This window comes from Eschrichtius robustus, chromosome 7 (assembly GCF_028021215.1).
Source record: "Eschrichtius robustus isolate mEscRob2 chromosome 7, mEscRob2.pri, whole genome shotgun sequence".
NCBI classification, from domain to species: Eukaryota; Metazoa; Chordata; class Mammalia; order Artiodactyla; family Eschrichtiidae; genus Eschrichtius; species Eschrichtius robustus.
The window spans coordinates 89,893,988-89,912,339 of record NC_090830.1 but is presented as its reverse complement, the minus strand read 5'-3'; the positions used below and the strand labels follow the sequence as shown (position 1 = coordinate 89,912,339).

Here is an 18,352-nt window from a genome sequence, read left to right as displayed (position 1 = left end):
CCTTGGCTCCTGGCCCTTCTCCATCTACAAGGCAGCAGGGCAGCATCTAAATCTGCTCTGCTTGCACAGTCACATTGCCTTGTTTTTTGGGCAAATCTCCCTCTGCTTCCCTGTCACAGGACCCTTTGATCAAGTGTAGGAGCCCCCCCAGGTAACCTAGAATAGTCTCCCCATCTCAAGATCCTTAATCACACCTGCAAAGGCCCTTTTGCAATATGACCTACAACATCCACAGGTGCCAAGGATTAGGACCGGGATATATTCGGGGCCATTATTCAAGCGACCACAGCAAACAACTGAACTAGAAGCTTCCTTGAGAGCAGGGACTGTTCTATTGGGCACCTTGCATACTATGCTTCATGTAAAGAACAGAGGGACACAAAGGCACGAAGGTGTGAGTGTACATGGTGTAGGGATGCACAGATCAGGCTAAGAAGCATCCACACTCAGGGGCCATGGCTCAAACTGTGCTCCTAAGTTCTGACTGCCTTGGTTGCCAATGAGATTTTGGGGGGTAAAGGTAGACCCTGTGGTCCTTGAGGACCTGCCCACTGGAAGTGAACTGGGAGTCTGGGAAAGACCAAGGTGTTCTCCCTCTTCTCCCTTATGCTGCCTCAGAGCATGGAGACCCTTTCTTATTCACTGTCTGCATCTCTTGGAGCTGAGTGCTCAGAGTTGTTGCCAGCTTCCAGAGTGCTTAGAGCACCCTGTCTAGCAATCTGGGCTCTTCAGCTGGGAGTCCTCAGCTGAGCAGGAGCTGGGGACAAGGAGGAAATGACAGAAAAGCCAGGGGCAGTTTTTGCTACAGATGGATTACACTGTCCCAAAGGATCTGCATCAATCTTTACCCAAACCTAGGGGCCCATGTGCCTCCATAGCCCATCACCCATCTGAGGGTGCCTCCACCTGCCCTTGCCCTGTGGGCCCAGAGCCCAGCCTGAGGCTTGTGGTGGGGACTCATCCCTTCGGCACACACTCACCAAGAGAGCCTGGGCAATGCTGGGGCTACAGTGGCAATCAGCCCTTGTCCTTGCTCCACAGGCTCCCAGTCCAGAAGGAAGCAGACAAGTTCAACACCAGAGCAAAGGCAGGCCAGAGTCAGAACAACAGGGTTCCCTGGGGAAGGGAGGGCAGATGTCCAATGCCTGAACTGAGTCTAGAAATTGGAGCACAGGCTGGAGGCCAGCACCCAGGGAGAGGAAGGGCATCAACAAGGGCTCACCCTGGGGATCCTAACAGGTCCTGAGCCTGCTCCCCTTGAGCCAAGGAAACCACAGCCTTCTGCTCCCAGTTCTGGTGGCTTCTCAGTGACCTCTCTCTTCTCTTCCTTACAGGGGAGGTGTGTCAACTTCGCCTTAATGTATCCCCACTATGCACAAATGCTCTGCAGACCAAAGATGTGCCTTTGACCCAGCCAGGAGTGCCTCCCCCTCGATAGCTGTTGCTCGCATTGCCAGCATCCCCCACCCATATGCTCTCAGCCACCCTCCAGGCTGCTGCCGCTGATCCTCCCCCTGCCTGGAGTGCTGCAGAAGTGCTTTGTCACTCCCACCCCCATAGCCCAACATCTAAAGCACCAAAAACCCAACACTGTTAAGAGTACTTTGTGTACTGAATTGGACATATACATTGTGTTTTGGTTTACAGTCAAAAGGAGTTAGAATTTATTGCTGATCAGCAAGATAGTTTACTTGGTGAGTACTGCTCCACTGTATGAGAAGTATCTATACTGGTCTTGCCAAGACAAAGCACCCTGGTGTCCTCTGGATATAGACATGATGAGTCCCATTCCCCATAGTTGGCTCTTCATCTGTTACCAAGGGCTGGGATGCATGCGGTTTTAGTCAAATTCTGCTCTTTGAAAATAGCCCAAAATATCTTTGAAATATGAATACAGTCCTGCCTCCACCACTCACTGGCTGCAAATTAATCTCTTTGCCAAGTTACTTAATCTCCTTGCGCTTCAAATTCTTCATTGAAAAGGTGGGGATAATCATGTCTCCTCTACAGGGTGCCATGAGGGAGACAGTAACTGCTGCAATGTATTCAGCAAAGGGCCAGGTCCCTGGTAAAGACTCAGGTGCTCAACAGTTAATGTCTTCCCTTTGTGCCCTGAGAGAGGAGAGGATGATGACTCAGAGATATAAGAAGTGTCTTGTGAAGTCAGGGGAGTCAGAGAGGAGAAGATGATGACTCAGAGATATAAGAAGTGTCTTGTGAAGTCAGGGGAGTCAGAGAGGAGTACATGACTGGTTTTTTCAGCTCCAGACACCAAGATGTGGGGTTGACACACATAATCATTCTCTGAGGAGGCTGCTGACCACACATGGGTTCACATTTCAGGCCCATCACCCATACAGCCTCCCAGATATGCCATTGGAAAAGGTCTTGGCACCTACAAACTCCTGCAGAAATGTCAGTTCCCTTCCCATACCCTTAATATTTCGCATAATATAAAGGAAACCCATGGTTCCCACATTCCCAATTGTTCAAATCTACTCCTCTGCTGATAGAGCCAGACCTCACAATCTTTCAGGTCCGTTTCCCTCTAGACTTTGAATACCCAATCAAGTTTTCCTTTGACACTAATGTGCTTGAGGACTATCCATAGGCAAGACTCCATTGTGAAAATCCCAGAACATAAGGTGAGGCTGAAGCATCAATCTGAATCACAGAGTCTGAGCAGGTAAGAGGAGATTGCTAACTCAAATATGCATATACCAACAGAACAAATCAGGGATCATGGAGATCAGGTAAACATGACATGACACAAGGAAATGAATAACGCTCTCATAACTGACCCTAAAGAAATAGGGATCTATGAACTGTCTGATAATCCCACAGCTAACATCATACTCAATAGTGAAAAGCTGAAAGAATTTCCTCTAAGATCAGGAACAAGACAAGAATGCCCACTCGAACCACTTTTATTCAACACATTATTGGAAATCCTAGCCACAGCAATCAGACAAGAAAAAGAAATAAAAGGAATCCAAATTGGAAAGGAAGAAGTAAAACTGTCACTGTTTGCAGATGACATGATGCTATATATAGAAATCCTAAAGGTGCCACCAAACACTACTAGAGTGCATCACTAATGAATTCAGTAAAATTTGTACACAAAATTAATATACAGTAATCTGTTGCATTTCTACACACTAACAACAGGCTACAAGAGAAATTAAGGAAATAATCCCATTTACAATTGCATCAAAAAGAAAAAAATACCTAGAAATAAACCTGCCTAAGGAGGTAAAAGACCTGTACTCAGAAAACTGTAAGACACTGATGAAAGAAACTGAAGACAACACAAATAGATGGAAAGATACACCGTGTTCATGGATTAGAAGAATTAATACTGTGAAAATTACCATATTGCCCAAAGAAATCTACAGATTCAGTGCAATCCTTACCAAATACCAATGGCTTTTTTCAAAGAACTAAAACAAGTAATTTTAAAAATTTATATGGAAACATAAAAGACCCCAACTAGCCAAAACAACCTTGAGAAAGAAGAATAGAGCTGAAGCAATCATGTTCTCTGACTTCAGACTATACTACAAAGCTATAATAATCAAAACAGTATGGTATTTGCACAAAAACAGACAAATAGCTCAATGGAACAGAATGAAGACTTCAGAAATAAACCCATCCACTTACAGTCAATAAATCTACAACAAAGGATGCAAGGATATACAATGGAGAAAAGACAGTCTATTCAATAAGTGGTGCTGGGAAAACTGGACAGCTACATGTAAAAGAATGAAATGAGAACATTTTCTCACACCAAATACAAACATAAACTCAAAATGGATTAAAGACCTAAGTGTAAGACCAGAAACCATAAAACTCATAGAAGAGAGCATAGACAGAACACTCTTTGACGTAAATCACAGCAATTTTGGGTGGTCTGTCTCCTAAGGCAAAGGAAACAAAAGCAAAAATAAATAAATGAGACCTCGTTAAACTTCAAAGCTTTTCCACAGCAAAGGAAACCATCGACAAAATGAAAACACAACTTATTGAATGGGAGAAGATATTTGTGAATGATATGACTGTTAAACGGTTAATATCCAACATACATAAACAGCTCAAACAGCTCAACAACAAAAAAAAGAACCCAATTAAAAACTGGGCAGAAGACCTGAACAGACATTTCTCCAAAGAAGATATACAGACACGTGTAAAGATGCTCAACATTGCTAATCATCAGAGAAGTGCAAATCAAACCACAGTGAGATATCATCTCACACTATCAGAATGGTTATCATCAAAAAGACCACAAATAACAAATGTTGACCAGGATGTGGAGAAAAGGGAACCTTTGTACACTGTTAGTGGGAATGTAAATTGGTGCAGCCGCTGTGGAAAACAGTGTGGAGGCTCCTCCAAAACTAAAAATAGGACTACCATATGATCCAGCAATTCCACTCCTGGGTATGTATCTGAAGAAGATGAAAACACTAACTAGAAAAGACACATGCACCCCCATATTCATAGCAGCATTATTTACAATAGCCAAGATATGGAAGCAACCTAAGTGTCCATCAACAGACGAAATGATGAAGAAGATGTGAGACACACACACACACACACACACACACACACACACACACACGCACACAATGGAATACTACTCAGCCCTAAAAAAGAATGAAATTGTGCAATTTGCCACAACATGGATGGACCTGGAGAGTACCACGCTCAGTAAAATAAGTCGGAGAAAAACAAATACTGTATGTTATCACTTATATGTGGAATCTAGAAAATGAAACAAACTAGTGAATATAATAAAAAAGAAACAGATTCACAAATATAGAGAACAAACTAGTGGTTACCAGCAAGGAGGTGGAAGTGGGGAGGGGCAAGATAAGGGTAGGGAATTAAGAGGTACAAACTACTATGTATGAAATAAATAAGCTACAAGGAAATATTCTGCAGCACAGGCAATATAACAAATATTTTATAATAACTATAAATGGAGTATAATCTCTAAAAATTTTGTACACCTAAAACTAATATAATATTGTAAATAAAGTATATCTCACTAAAATTTTTTTGAATAAAAAAGTTGTGGTATATATATATATATATATATATATATATATATATATATATATACATACATACACAATGGAATTTTATTTGGCCATAAAAAGGAAGGAAATCCTGCCATTGTGACAACATGGATAGAACTTGATAGCATTTTGCTAAGTGAAATAAGTCAGAGAAAGATAAATACTGTGTGATCTCACTTATATGTGGAACCTTAAAAAAAAATAAAACCTCATAGAAAAAGAGATCATATTTGTGGTTACCAGAGGTGGGGAGTTGGGGGAGGAGGAATTGAATGAAGCTGTTCAAAAGGTGCAAACTTTCAGTATAAGATAAAATAGTACTTGGGATGTAATTTACAACATGATAACTACAGTTAACACTGCTATATGGTATATTTGAAATTTGTTAAGACAATAGATCTTAAGAATTCTCTTCATAGGAAAAAACATTTTTTCTTTTTCTTTTTCTTTTTTTGTATCTAGATGAGATGATATAAGTTAACTAACCTTACTGTGGTAACCATTTCACAGTATATGTAAGTCAAATTATTATGCTGCATACATTAAACTTATACAATGCTATGTTAATTATATCTCAATCAAATGGGGAAAAAAAGAACCTCAGCTAATAAATACAGAAGAAATAATAGAATTAGAAGTCACCATTTTACCTGCTGTATAGCACAGGGAACTCTACTCAATACTCTGTAATGACCTATATGGGAAAAGAATCCAAAAAAAAAAAAAAAAAGTGGATATATGTATATGTATAGCTCATTCACTTTGCTGTACACCTGAAACTAACACAACATTGTGAATCAACTATACTCCAATAAAAAATTTTTTTTAAAAGTCACCATTTTGCAACGCTTAATGAAATAATATAGACACTTATCATTAATAGATGCTTAAGCCATTAGTTGGAATGTTGCTGGGGGATTTAACCATGAGTCAAAACATTGCTGGAGAAATTTAATGGTGGGAACAGACTGACGAACTTGATCCCATTTACCAATCTTATCATCAGTAAAAATACAACTATCAAGTATCATGTGTCTCCTGATGTAATACAAGAAGAATAAAATCAACAACAACAACAAAAACAATTAACCTTGAATCTCACCAAGTTTCTAGCTCTAACCACTAGCTTATAGGAAATTTATGATACAATAAAAAGCTATATGAGACTATAAGGAAACAACCAAATTTAAAATATGGGAAATTATACAAAAATGACTCTGTTTTTTTAACATAAATGGGATGAAATAAAAGGTCAAACTAAAAAAAAAAATTGTTTAATGTAGTATCACAGGGAAACTATATATCTCTTTATGACTGTGCTTCCTACTTAAAAAGATTCTTAACTAATTTTCAACCTCTTGGAGGCAATATCCTCCTTGTTGTGAATCCATAAAATAAGAAAAGACACAAGTAGGGCTTCCCTGGTGGCACAGTGGTTGGGAATCTGCCTGCTAATGCAGGGGACATGGGTTCGAGCCCTGGTCTGGGAAAATCCCACATGCTGCGGAGCAACTAGGCCCGTGAGCCACAACTACTGAGCCTGCGCATCTGGAGCCGGTGCTCTGCAACAAGAGAGGCTGCTGTAGTGAGAGGCCTGCGCACCGCAATGAAGAGTGGCCCCCGCTTGCCACAACTAGGGAAAGCCCTCGCACAGAAACGAAGACCCAACACAGCCAAAAATAAATAATTAAAAAAAAAAAAAGAAAGAAAAGACACAAGTAATAATAGGAATTAAAAAGAAGATAGAGCAGAAATATAAAAATCAAACATATTCTGAACAACTTTATACCGATATAGGGGAAAAGTTCAAATTCCTAGAAAAATATATCTGAAATGACTGATAAAAGAAATGGAAGCACTAAACAGTCCAATGTGGTAGCCTGCTCAGGCTGCCTTAACAAAGTACCACAGGCTGGGTGGCTTAAAAACAGAAATTTATTTTCTCACCGTCTGGAGGCAGGAAGTCCAAGACCAAAGTGCCAACAGGGTTGGTTTCTGATGTGGTTTCTCTTCCTGGATTTCAAATGACCACCTTCTCGCTGTGTCCTCACATGGCCTTTCCTCTGTGCCTGTGTAGGAAGAGAGTTCTGGTGTCTCTTTCTCTTCTTATGAGGATATCTGTCTTCTGGGATTAGGACTCCACTTTATAACCTCATTTAACCTCAGTCACCTGCCTAAAGGCCCTAATCTCCAAATACAGTCACATTAGAGGTTAGGGTTCAAAATCTAAATTGGTGGGTGAACAATTCAGTCCATAACATTCAGTAAATATTGAGTAAATTTTATCAGTAGTTTAAAAAGTTCCCACAAGGAAAACACCAGGCATAGATTATATCATATCAAATATTCAAGGAGGAGATTATTGTGATCATGTTCAAAGTCTCTCCAAAAGAAGGTGAAAACATTCCCAAGCACATTTTATGAGGCTAGTATACCTAATATCAAAACCAGATAAGAATAGCACAAAAACAGGAATTAAAGGGCAGCCTCTCTCATGATCATAGGTTAAAAAATTCTAAACTAATGGTAAACGCAATCCAGCAGTGTTTTAAAAAATTATCATGATCAATTTGGGTTTAGTTATAAAATATTAAAATTAGTTTTACATGCACCAATGTAATTAGTCACACTAACAGATTATTGGTGAAATGCACATATTCATCAAAAGAATATACAGAAAGAGAATTTAGATAAAATTCAACACTCCTTCATGATTTGTATCAAACCGAGAATAACAAGGAAACTCCCTAATGTGATAAAAGATATCCAACAGAAGCCTTCAATAAATACCATTCTTAAACGTGACGTGTTAGAATTATTCTCTTTAAAATCAAGAATGCCTCCATCACAACTTCGAGTCAACATTTCATTGGAGAACTAGTCAGCATAATGTTTTGGGGTTTTGTTCATTTTTTATAGAAACGCAATTCTACAGATAAATTTTTATAATAACAGAGTTTAGCAAGTTGGGTGAGTATATCAATAAATACGTAAATTTCTTCAGGATAGCAATCGTTTAAAAACTCTGTATTAAAAATGCCATTCCAATAGCATCAAAAATACAGAGTATATAGGGAAGGCACTTGACAAAAGAAGTCAAGATATTCATAGGGAAATTTATAGGAAAGGCATTGAAAACAACTCAGATAAATAAAGACATTGCCGTGTTCACTGATAGGAGGAGTCCAGATCACAGATTCAAATCCCTCCAAATATTTACAGTTATTGTAGTCGAATATTAGAAGGTTTGGCGGGGGGTAGGAGTGAAAACAGTGTGCTACTTCTAAAATTTACATGAAAGAGCGAATGGATTTGTTACCCAAACGCAAGTCCGTGTGCCCCACGCACTGTGAGGCCAAATACCGGAACGTCAGAGTTTGGAGTAGAGAAAGGTTTATTTCAGGGCCACGCAAGGAGACAATGGCTCATGCCTTTAAAACACCAAACTCCCCGAAAGCTTTCAGCAAAACCCTTTTATAGGAAAGGTGAGGGAGGGGCGTGGTTAGTTGTTGCAGACATCTTGGTGTCAGATCCTTCGTTCTTGAGGTCAGGTCACAGTCAGGTCAAGATATTATTAACATTCGTTAATAACAAATGTTATTCTCTGTTCTGACAAGAAAGGGAAGGGGAGGCATTTAATTGTCTCCACGCCTCCTTTCGACTTTCAACACTTAACCAATCCCATAAGCAAAGCGGCATCATTACCCCTCACTTTACTTGTTCAAGGTCCCAAGGCTGGACTTTTCGTCCTCCGAGGTCCAGGCGCCGAGCTAAGCGACGGGGTCCCTGAGCAGGCCGGTCATCCTGCCCGGGAGCGTTCGTCCCGCACCCAGTCTGGGTCCTCCCTCCAGTGCCCAGGTCCAGCTGAAGAGGCAGAGCTCAGCTGGCGGCGCCCTCAGGGCCAGGTCTCCACACCCTGGAGCCAGGCGCCCAGGACCAGCCCTCAGGCTCCTCAAGCCGCCTAAATGGGGGCCGGGTCCCACAGACTGTGACCCATGGAGACCGCCGCCGCCATTAGGTCCCGGAGGTGGGTTTTCGGGAGAGGTTCGGCTACTGCTTCAAGGCCTGGGCCCGGTCCGTGGACGGCCGTGGCCAGGGCTCCACAGCCCTCAGCCTGTCCCCGGACCCCCAGCTCACCTGGCAGCCTGAGGCCGGACGGCCTGGAGGGCCCCGGAGAGAACGCCGCAATCCACCCCTCACCGCACTCTCTGCCGCGGGGGCCGCTGGGAGGATGACTAAGGGTCACGCCCTAACGGTCTCGAGCTAATGGTCGCAAGTTAACAGCTGTGAGCCCACCACGCCCCCTCCCCCCACACCCATTAAGTTTTTTCATATTTTTCCATGGAGCAGAGACAAGCCATCATCACTCAGCCCTGAATTTCTGGTCCACAGACCCCGTGAGCATAACAAAATAGTTTTTGTTTTGTCACTCAGCTTGTGATGGCTTTTACAAAAAGTAGATAACTGGCATGCCCTTCATTCACAAGGGACTTTGACATCCTTGCAGGACCTTCTTCCCCTTCTAGACCCTTCCATCCACTGGGTCACACGATGACCACTACAACACTCTACACTTCCAGTTCCTGGACCTCCTCCCCCACAGCGATGTCCTCGTCTAAGCCACCTCAGCTGCCCTCTTTCAGCTGACAAAAAGGCAGGATTTCTCCAGGATTTTAATGGCCACCTGAGAGGGTTTGGGATGAGGAACAAACGGAGGCCTCATCTTACTGCCCCTCCAAAGAGCCCCTGACTCCCCCCTGGGATTGTCAACAGGCAGGACACTGAGCAGAGCTGCAGGTCACAAAGTCACCATGCCAACCTTCCTGTCCATCATAAGGGACATCACAGGGGATTCTGCCCCTTGGGGCGGGGGGAGGGCCATCCCCCAAGGCCAGCCATCTTTGCGTCTTCCGCCCTCAGGGCAGGTACCGGGGGAGGCTCACAGCTTTGGGGAAAGGGCTAGAGGGGCCGAGGACCCTGGAACGCGCAGACACGGCGGAGGCCGGCGCCTGAGGTGGCCTGAGTGGCCGGCGTCCAGTGGCGCCGCAGGGGCAGCCAAAAAAAAATGGGAAGCCGCGGGTCTGGCGTGCCGGGGCCCACGCTCTTCCTGCTGCTGGTGCTGCCGCCGCCGCTGCTGAGCACGGAGAGCTTACAGCACGACGGTCCAGGCTGGAAGGACCTCCACCACCTCAGTCTGGACTGGGGGAACCTCTACCGCCACCTCAGCCAGGACGCGGGAAACTTCCACCACCTCCGCGGCCCCAGCACCTGGACCCGGAAGAGCCGGGCAGAAGACAAGAATTCCTGCCAGAGCTCTTTTGACCTCTACTTCATCTTGGATATGTGAGTGGCCCTCCTGCCCTTGATGGCGCCATTGGTAGTAGTAGTGCTGTCTCTGATGTCAGTGTGGGCAAGACTTGGCTTAAACAGATGCCAGCTTCTGTGAGGGGAGAGGGTGGAGTAGTCTTGGTCAGACCTCTGTGGCCTCCCTCCTTGTCCTGAGGCAGAGGGAGTGACCCGGGCATTTGTTTCCTGGGACTTTTTCTTTTGGAAAGGAAAAAAGGCCACCATAGGTTTCTGGATGGCTCTCAGCTTGACTAGGACCTGTGTGGCCTGCATGCCCCTTAAACAGCTGGAGGGGCAGGTGATTGCTAGGAGCTATCTTCTCAGTACTTGGGAGAAGCTCACTTTGGGTTTGGGGTTGTGTTTTTCGTTTTGTTTTTAACCAAATGACCTCTATGTTTACTGGGCCCCAGAGAGATTGCCGTGTCATCTGTTAGGCATTCTCCTAGTGTCACTGCTTAGAAAGTCCTTTGTGTTGCTGGTTCTAAATGTTTCGCTTCTTTCTTTGACAATTTAGAGATCCACATTACAGTTTGTGTGCACTTTCTGAACACTTTGGTCTTTCTGCATGTGGCCTTGGGAAGCCTGGGCTGTGCATTAGGTACCTTCTGGCCCTCAAGGAAGGCAAGGGATGGACAGGTCTTCAGACTGGAGAGATTGCCTTGGTTCCATTTTCAACTCCTCTGTGGGACTGAGGATAAATTTTACTTATTCAGTAATAACAGCGATATGACTCCCAATATCACTGAAGCACTTTATGGTCCCCAAAGCCCTTTACTGCACATCTGCCATCCTCAAAACAATACTGGGATATAAAGCAGGGAAAGTATTTGCATATGCAATCTCCTGGAAAGGGGAGCAGGCTCCCAGAGTTTGGGTGAAGTAGCCCAGAGGCTGGTGGGGGTGACAGAACCCAGGCTTCCTGTGTTTCCCTAATTCCCGCATCCCAGGTTGTACGTCCTCTGATTCCTCTTATTCTCCGTGGAGACTGATGATTGGGGGGGATGTGTGCCCCAGCCCACTAGCTTCTAAGCAGAGGCAGCAGAGGTGGGAGCACCGTGCTTGCTAGAAGAGAAATTCCCTCCTAACGGTCCAGTGGCAGGAATTCTGAGATGCCCTGGGCACATCTTGTCTGGTTGCCCAGGGTGGTAGTGATTCCCCTCTTGGGCATTGGGGTTGGGGATGGATGGACATTGTAGGGGGTTGACAGCCTCTTTGGGTCAGTCTTTCCAGAGAGTGGCAGTGAGTCCAAAGGGTCCTCTCAGCTGCCATCCTGTTACAGTGCCACTGCCCACACCCCTGCTGTCTGCAGTCAAGCCCAGTATGGGCACAGCACAGCCCCAGGATGGATGGGGAAGGGCTCTGGGCACAGGTGGGCCACTTATTATGTTCCAGGGATGTGCTGAACACTAAGAACAACCAAGAGCTTGAGGAAGTACGTTCTATATCCCTACTTTAAGGTGATGAAACTGAGGCTGGGAGTACTGAATGATTTGCTCAATGTCAGTCAAAGTTAGTTTGCTGCAAAACATTAAATAGTGGAAGGATGCTCCCCTTTCCTCTCCTCCGAGAAGGGTGTGAGGTAGGGGGACTAGAAAGGCACCAGAGAAATGGCTTCCTGAGCCAGGTTGTCCCCACTTCCCACCCCTCTCACCCACCCCTCTCACCCACCTCTTGCCTCCTTTGGCTTCTTAAGTGCTGGGAGGCAGCACTGATCCCTCTGACCATAGCTGGTGTAGCTGTAGTTCAACGTGAAGGGTGTGGGTCTTCCCATGAAGGCTGGGAGGGCAGGAGAGAAAGAGGAGCAACTCAAGCTCAGTCCTAGTCAGGCTCCAGGACTGAAGCTGCTCCACAGACCCCGCCCCTTACTGTCAGTTACGACACTTGCCTTTCGGGCTGGCCAGGTCTGAATCCTGCTGGATTCTGCAAATGAGAAGGGGAGCTGGGGATGTCCAAAAGAAGGCCCCGCACACCCATTTCTCAGCACCAGGCCATCAGGGAGGAGCAGGCCTACAGCCCGGCCACAGTGGGCCAGGCCAGGCTTGTCTGAAAGCGCAGCTCGCTCCTCAGCCCCAGGGAAGGAACACCACTCCCTGGGAAGTATGCTCTTTGAGTCTAGTTGAAGAAAACCAGCTTGACAAGATTTTCCCAGAATGTGAGGACAGCCTTCCTCCTGATGTCCCCTGCTACTCTTGCAGAGAGGGGACTAATGACCACTGAGGAGGCAGCCCCAGCTTTGCAGTCAGGCAGACTCCACTCATCAGTCATGCGGCCTAGGGCAAGTTGCCTCACCTCTCTCTGCCTCAGCGTCCCCATCTGTACAATGGGGCCTTCATACCCACCTCACCAGGTTGTGATGGGGATGAAGGGGAGTTTATATGGTTTGCCCAGCATGTGTCAGATGCAGTCGTGGAGGATGAGCATAAAATAAAATGCCAGGGAAGGCAGAGTCACACACCCCGGGAACTCCCCGGCACTGTAGGGGCCCCTGATCCAGCCCTGACTCCGTGGCTCACTCTCTCCGCATGTGCCCTTTGTGGGGAGGTGGGGTGTGGGTCAGACACCTCTGCTGGTGGCACTCCCAAGGTTCTCTGGATCTTTCATCCATTAACGAACAGTCTTATTCATTCTCTCATTCCCTTGTTCATCCACTCACTGAAATAATTACTGGAAAACTGCTCCAGTCACTCCAGTCACTGTTTTGGGCAGTGGGGATAAGGCAGCAAACAAAACTTGAAAAAGTCCTCATCCTCTTAGAGCTTTCATATTAGGATACAAGAAATAAATAAATCAAAGAGGAAATATTGTGTTAGATGGGGATAAACACCAGGGGGAAAATCAGGACAGGAGGATGGGAAGTGCTGAGGTAGGGGCTGTTCTAGAGATGTGCTCAGGAAAGGCTATGCTGACAGACTGGAAGGTGAGGAGGTGGGAGAGGGTAGGTGTCGTTTGAGCAGAGGAGGTGTGTGATTGCACTGTTTCTAAAAGGGTCACAGTTAAAGGGCACAAGGGCAGAGCCTGGCAGGAGACCACTGAGGGGCCTCATGCAGGGATCCAGGGAGGAGATGATGGTGGTGTGGACCAGTAGGTCCAGGTGGTGATGATGGAGCTCTTTTGAAGGTAGAGGCCACAGGATTCCAGACAGAATGGATGGAGGGAGACCAGGTGTGTCCCTAGACTCAGGGTAAGGGTAGAGTAGGAAATCAGCCTCATCACTGCGTCTTCTTAACAACTATGTGTAAATGCTATTACCACTATTTTACAGATGAGGAAAGGAAGCTGCTCAGGGCCTGGGAATAACCACCAAAATCCTCAGATAGGAAAACATGGAGCTGGAATTAAAACTCTAGAGTATCTGATTCCAAAGCCATTCCAAAGACTCCAAGACTGGATGGGTCCCTGAGAATCCCTCCGGTGGTTAGAAGCAAAACCAATGTCTCACCTGCAGGAAGGTCTTGAGTGGTTCACTCCCAGCTCCTTCATTAGATTCCTTATTCATTGTTTCCTTCGTTAGGCTGAACTGGATGAAAATGACAGACCATCCCATGTGCCCACAGTACTGGCCAGTGGCCTGTGAAGGCCAGGGAGCTGCAGGCTAAGGGAGTGGCCTGTGCAAAGGCCTGAGGAATGAGGCCCTCAGGTGATCCCAGAGGATCCAGGTGTGTAGAAGTTGGGCGTGGGGGAGAAGGAGAAAGGAGGGGCACAGGCCAATGATGTGGCCCTGGGCCCATGTAGGAGGTGTGTTCTTCACATTTTATCAGAGGAGAAATGGATCAGATCTGCATTTTCAGAAGAACCCTTTGGCTGCCTTGGGGAGGATGGGTAGGAAAAGGAAAGACTGGAGGCAGCAGCTGGAGTAAAAAGGAGAAGGGTCCAAGGAGGTCCCAGGCAGCTGGAGAAAGGCAGGTAGGAGCCCAGGGTGGGTGTGCCCAATGAGAGGAGAATGAGGAGACAGAACCCAGAGGAGCACCCACATGTGGGGCAGAGTGGAAGAAGAGGGGCTGGCCAAAGAGGAGAGAAGCAGAGCGCCAGGGACAGAACGATGCAGGATGTTCATTAGGAAGTGCCTTGGCATCAACACCTGTGCAAGGGGACTGACAGAAGGAGGATTAAGTGGAGCTTCAGTGCAGGCCTGACAGGCTCGGCTGACTGCGAGGAGCTTTGGAGCTGAAAGGCACCCTCAAGGTTGTCCCAAGTTGGGCCAAATGATTAGTCCATCAGTCACTGCAGGTGGCTACCTGAGGAAGGGAGTGACCTTGGGCAAGGAAACTCTGCACATGAGGGGTTCCTAGAGCTGATGACAGCTGAAGGGACATCCTCAGAGCAATATCCAGACTTAGCATATCTGTGTCCTTCACAGCTCCTCCCACAGCTTGGATGAAAGGAAGAATAGGGCTATGCAGGCCAGACCATTGACCTGTGTTCTCCTGTTTGTGGGTCATCTCATGTCGTGTTTTCTCCTTCTTAGGACCCCTCACAGTCCCTCGTGGAGCTAGACATGGCTTATGTGCTTTGGTCAGCAGAGGACATTGAAATCTGTACCTATTAAACAATAACTCCCATTTATCTCTCCCCAACCTGTGGTAACCTCTATCCTATTTTCTGTATCTGTGAATTTGCCTATTCTAGGTACCTCATACAAGTAGAATCATACACTAGTTGGCCTTTTGTGTCTGACTTATTTCACTTAACAAAATGTTTTCAAGGTCCATCCATGTTGTAGCATGTATCAAATTTTCATTCTTTTTATGGCTGAATAATATTCCATTTAATGTATATACCATTTCCTTTATCCTTTTATCTGTTGATAAGCACTTGGATTGTTTCCTCATTGGAGCTATTGTGAATAGTGCTGCTGCAAACACTGGTGTACATGTAACTATTCGAGTCCCTGCTTTCACTCCTTTTGGGCATATGCCTAGGAGTGGAACTGCTGGATCATTCTGTGCTTTTAATTCTGTGTTTAACTATGTTAACTATGCCATACTATTTTCCACAGTGGCTGCACTATTTTACAGTCACACAAGCAGTGTACAAGAGTTTCAGTTTCTCCACATTCTGACACTTATTATTTTCCAAGTTTTGTTTTGTTTTATTTTGTTTTGTTTTTGATAATAACCATCATGAAGTGGTATCTCATTGTGGTTTTGGTTTACATTTCCCTAATGACTAGTGATGTTGAGCATCTTTTTATGTGCTTAATGGCCATTTGTATATCTTCTTTGTAGAAATGTCTATTTAAGTCCTTTGCCCATTTTTGAATTGGGTTGTTTGGTTTTGGTTGTTCAGTTGTAGGAGTTCTTATGTATTCTGGATATCAATTTCTTATCAGATATATGATTTGCAATTGTTCTTTCATTCTGTAGGTTATCTTTTCATTTTTTAAAATATTTATTTATTTATTTATCTGCATCGGGTCTTAGTTGCAGCCTGCGGGCTCTTCGTTGCGGTGCACAGGCTTCTCTAGCTGTGGCACACAGGCTTCTCTCTAGTTGTGGCTCGTGGGCTCCAGAGTGCACAGGCTCAGTAGTTGCGGCATTTGGGCTCTCTAGTTGTGGCACGCGGACTCTAGAGTGCACGGGCTCAGTAGTTGCGGCTCACGGTCTTAGTTGCCCCATGGCATGTGGGATCTTAGTTCCCCAACCAGGGATCAAACCTGTGTCCCCTGCTTTGGAAGGCGGATTCTTAACCATTGGACCACCAAGGAAGTCCCTATCTTTTCATTTTTTTTCATGGTATCCTTTGTACAAAAGTTTTTACTTTTGATGAAGTTTGGTTTATCTCTTTTTTCTTTATTGTCTGTGCTTTTGGTGTCATATCTAAAAACCATTACAAAATCCAATGTCATAAAGCTTTCCCCCTATGTTTTCTTATAAGTTTATTAGTTTTAGCTTTTACATTTAGGTCTTTGATCCATTTTGAGTTAATTTTTCTATATACTATGTAGGTGTAAGATAAGAATCTAACTGCATTCTTTTGCATGTAGACATCCAGTTTTCCTAGAATCATTTGTTGAAAATACTGTCATGTCCCACATTGGATAGTCTTGGTGGTACCCTTGTCAAAAACCAATTGAATACATATATGAGGGTTTATTTCTGGGCTCTCTATTTTATTCCATTGTTCTATATGGCTGTCCTTATGCCAGTACCACACTGTTTTGGTCATTGTAGCTTTGTATTAAATTTTGAAACCAGAAAATATGAATCTGCCAACTTTGTTCTTATTCAAGATTTGCTTATTGCTATTTGAATCCCCTGAGATTCCATATGAATTTTAGGGTGGATCATTCAATTTCTACAAAAAAAATTGCTGTTGAGATTTTGATAGAGATTGCATTGAATCTGTAGATAGCCTTAGCTAGTATTGCCAATTTAACAATATTAAGTCTGCTAATCCATAAATATGTAATGTTTGCTGATGAAAATTCAATTAACAATCAGGCAAAGAAGAAAAATTAGAGAATTTTATTTGAGCCAAACTGAGGATTATAACCTTGGAGACAGATTCTCAGAAGCTCTGAGAACTGTTCCACTTGCCAGGAGCTAGAGATGCAGTTTTATATATTTTTGAGACAAAGAATTATGTGTCACACTGACAGGTTAACATGATACATAAAGTTCATCAGAGATGTTTTGGCCAGATATGCATATACAGAGTGAGCCTTTAGGTCAATTTGATCCAATGTCAAGATGACAAAAAATATTGATCTTAAAAATTACAGTGCTGGCATCAGAAGAAAGGGACCATTATCCTCAAAGGTTGATTATATCCTCCTGCCTTGAGGAGGTCTGGTTAATGCATAATGCAGAAGCACAATGAATATTTGGGAGAGGTCCATCACAAATGGGGGCATGTCATGCATGTTTCAATTCTGACTTAGTCTGATTGTCTTGCCATAGAAAACTTTATGATCTTCCTTATCATGTTTTTCCAATGATTTACATATTTTAAAATTTCTTACAGCAATGTATTCTAGTTTTCAATGTACTGGTCTTTTGCCTCATTGGTTAAATTAATTCTTAAGTATTTTATTCTGTTTGATGATATTGTAAATGGAATTGTTTTCTTAATTTCCTTCTTGGAATGTTCATTATTAGTATATAGAAATATAACTGATTTTTATACATTGATTTTGTATCCTATAACTTTGCTGAATTTCCTTATTAACTCAAACATTTTTTGTGAAATCTTTGGAGTTTTTTACATGTAAGATTATATTATCCAAGAACAGAGATGTTACATCTTTTTTTCTTTTTTTTCAATTTGGATGCCTTTCTTTCTCTTTCTTGACTAGTTGCTCTGGCTATAACTTCCAATGCTATGTTGAACAGAAGTGATGAAAGCCGGCATCCTTGTACTACTCTTGATCTTTGGGGAAAAGCTTTTAGTCTTTCACCATTGATATGTTAGCTGTAGATTTTTCATATATTAGCCTTTATCATGTTTTTCATAGAATTTTTCTCTATTCCCAATTTGAGTGTTTTTATGAAGAAGGGATTTTAGATTTTATCAAGTGATTCTACATCAGTTGAAATGATCACATAGTTTGGTTTCTCTGATATATTAATTTTATTAATTACATTGTTTGATTTTTATATGTTGAACCATCTTTGTATTGTGGAAATAAATCCTACCTTTTCAGATGCTGCTAGATTTTTTTGTTGAGGATTTTTGAATTTATATCCATATGAAATATTAGTCTGTACTCTTCTTGAAGTGTTTGTCTGGCTTTGGTATCAGGGTAATGCAGGCCTCATAAAATAAGTTTGACAGTGTTCCCTCCACTTCAATGTTTTGGAAGATTTGGAGAAGGATTAGTGTTAATTCCTCTTTAAATGATTAGTAGAATTAATCTGTGAAACCATCTGGTCCTGGACTTTTCTCTGTTGGGAGATTATTGATTACTGATTCAATCTCTTTACTAGTTA

The 18,352-nt window shown here is 43.7% G+C and overlaps 1 protein-coding gene across 1 annotated transcript in view; it reads left to right on the top strand.

Annotated features, from left to right (window-relative positions):
* The first annotated feature begins 10,143 nt into the window (after positions 1 to 10,143).
* LOC137767160 (anthrax toxin receptor-like) overlaps positions 10,144 to 18,352 on the top strand; it is a 44,564-nt gene continuing 36,355 nt past the window's right edge. Inside the window, exon 1 of the mRNA XM_068547888.1 lies at positions 10,144 to 10,421. Within this exon, the coding sequence (XP_068403989.1) occupies positions 10,144 to 10,421 (278 nt within the window). The remainder of the gene's footprint in view (positions 10,422 to 18,352) is intronic.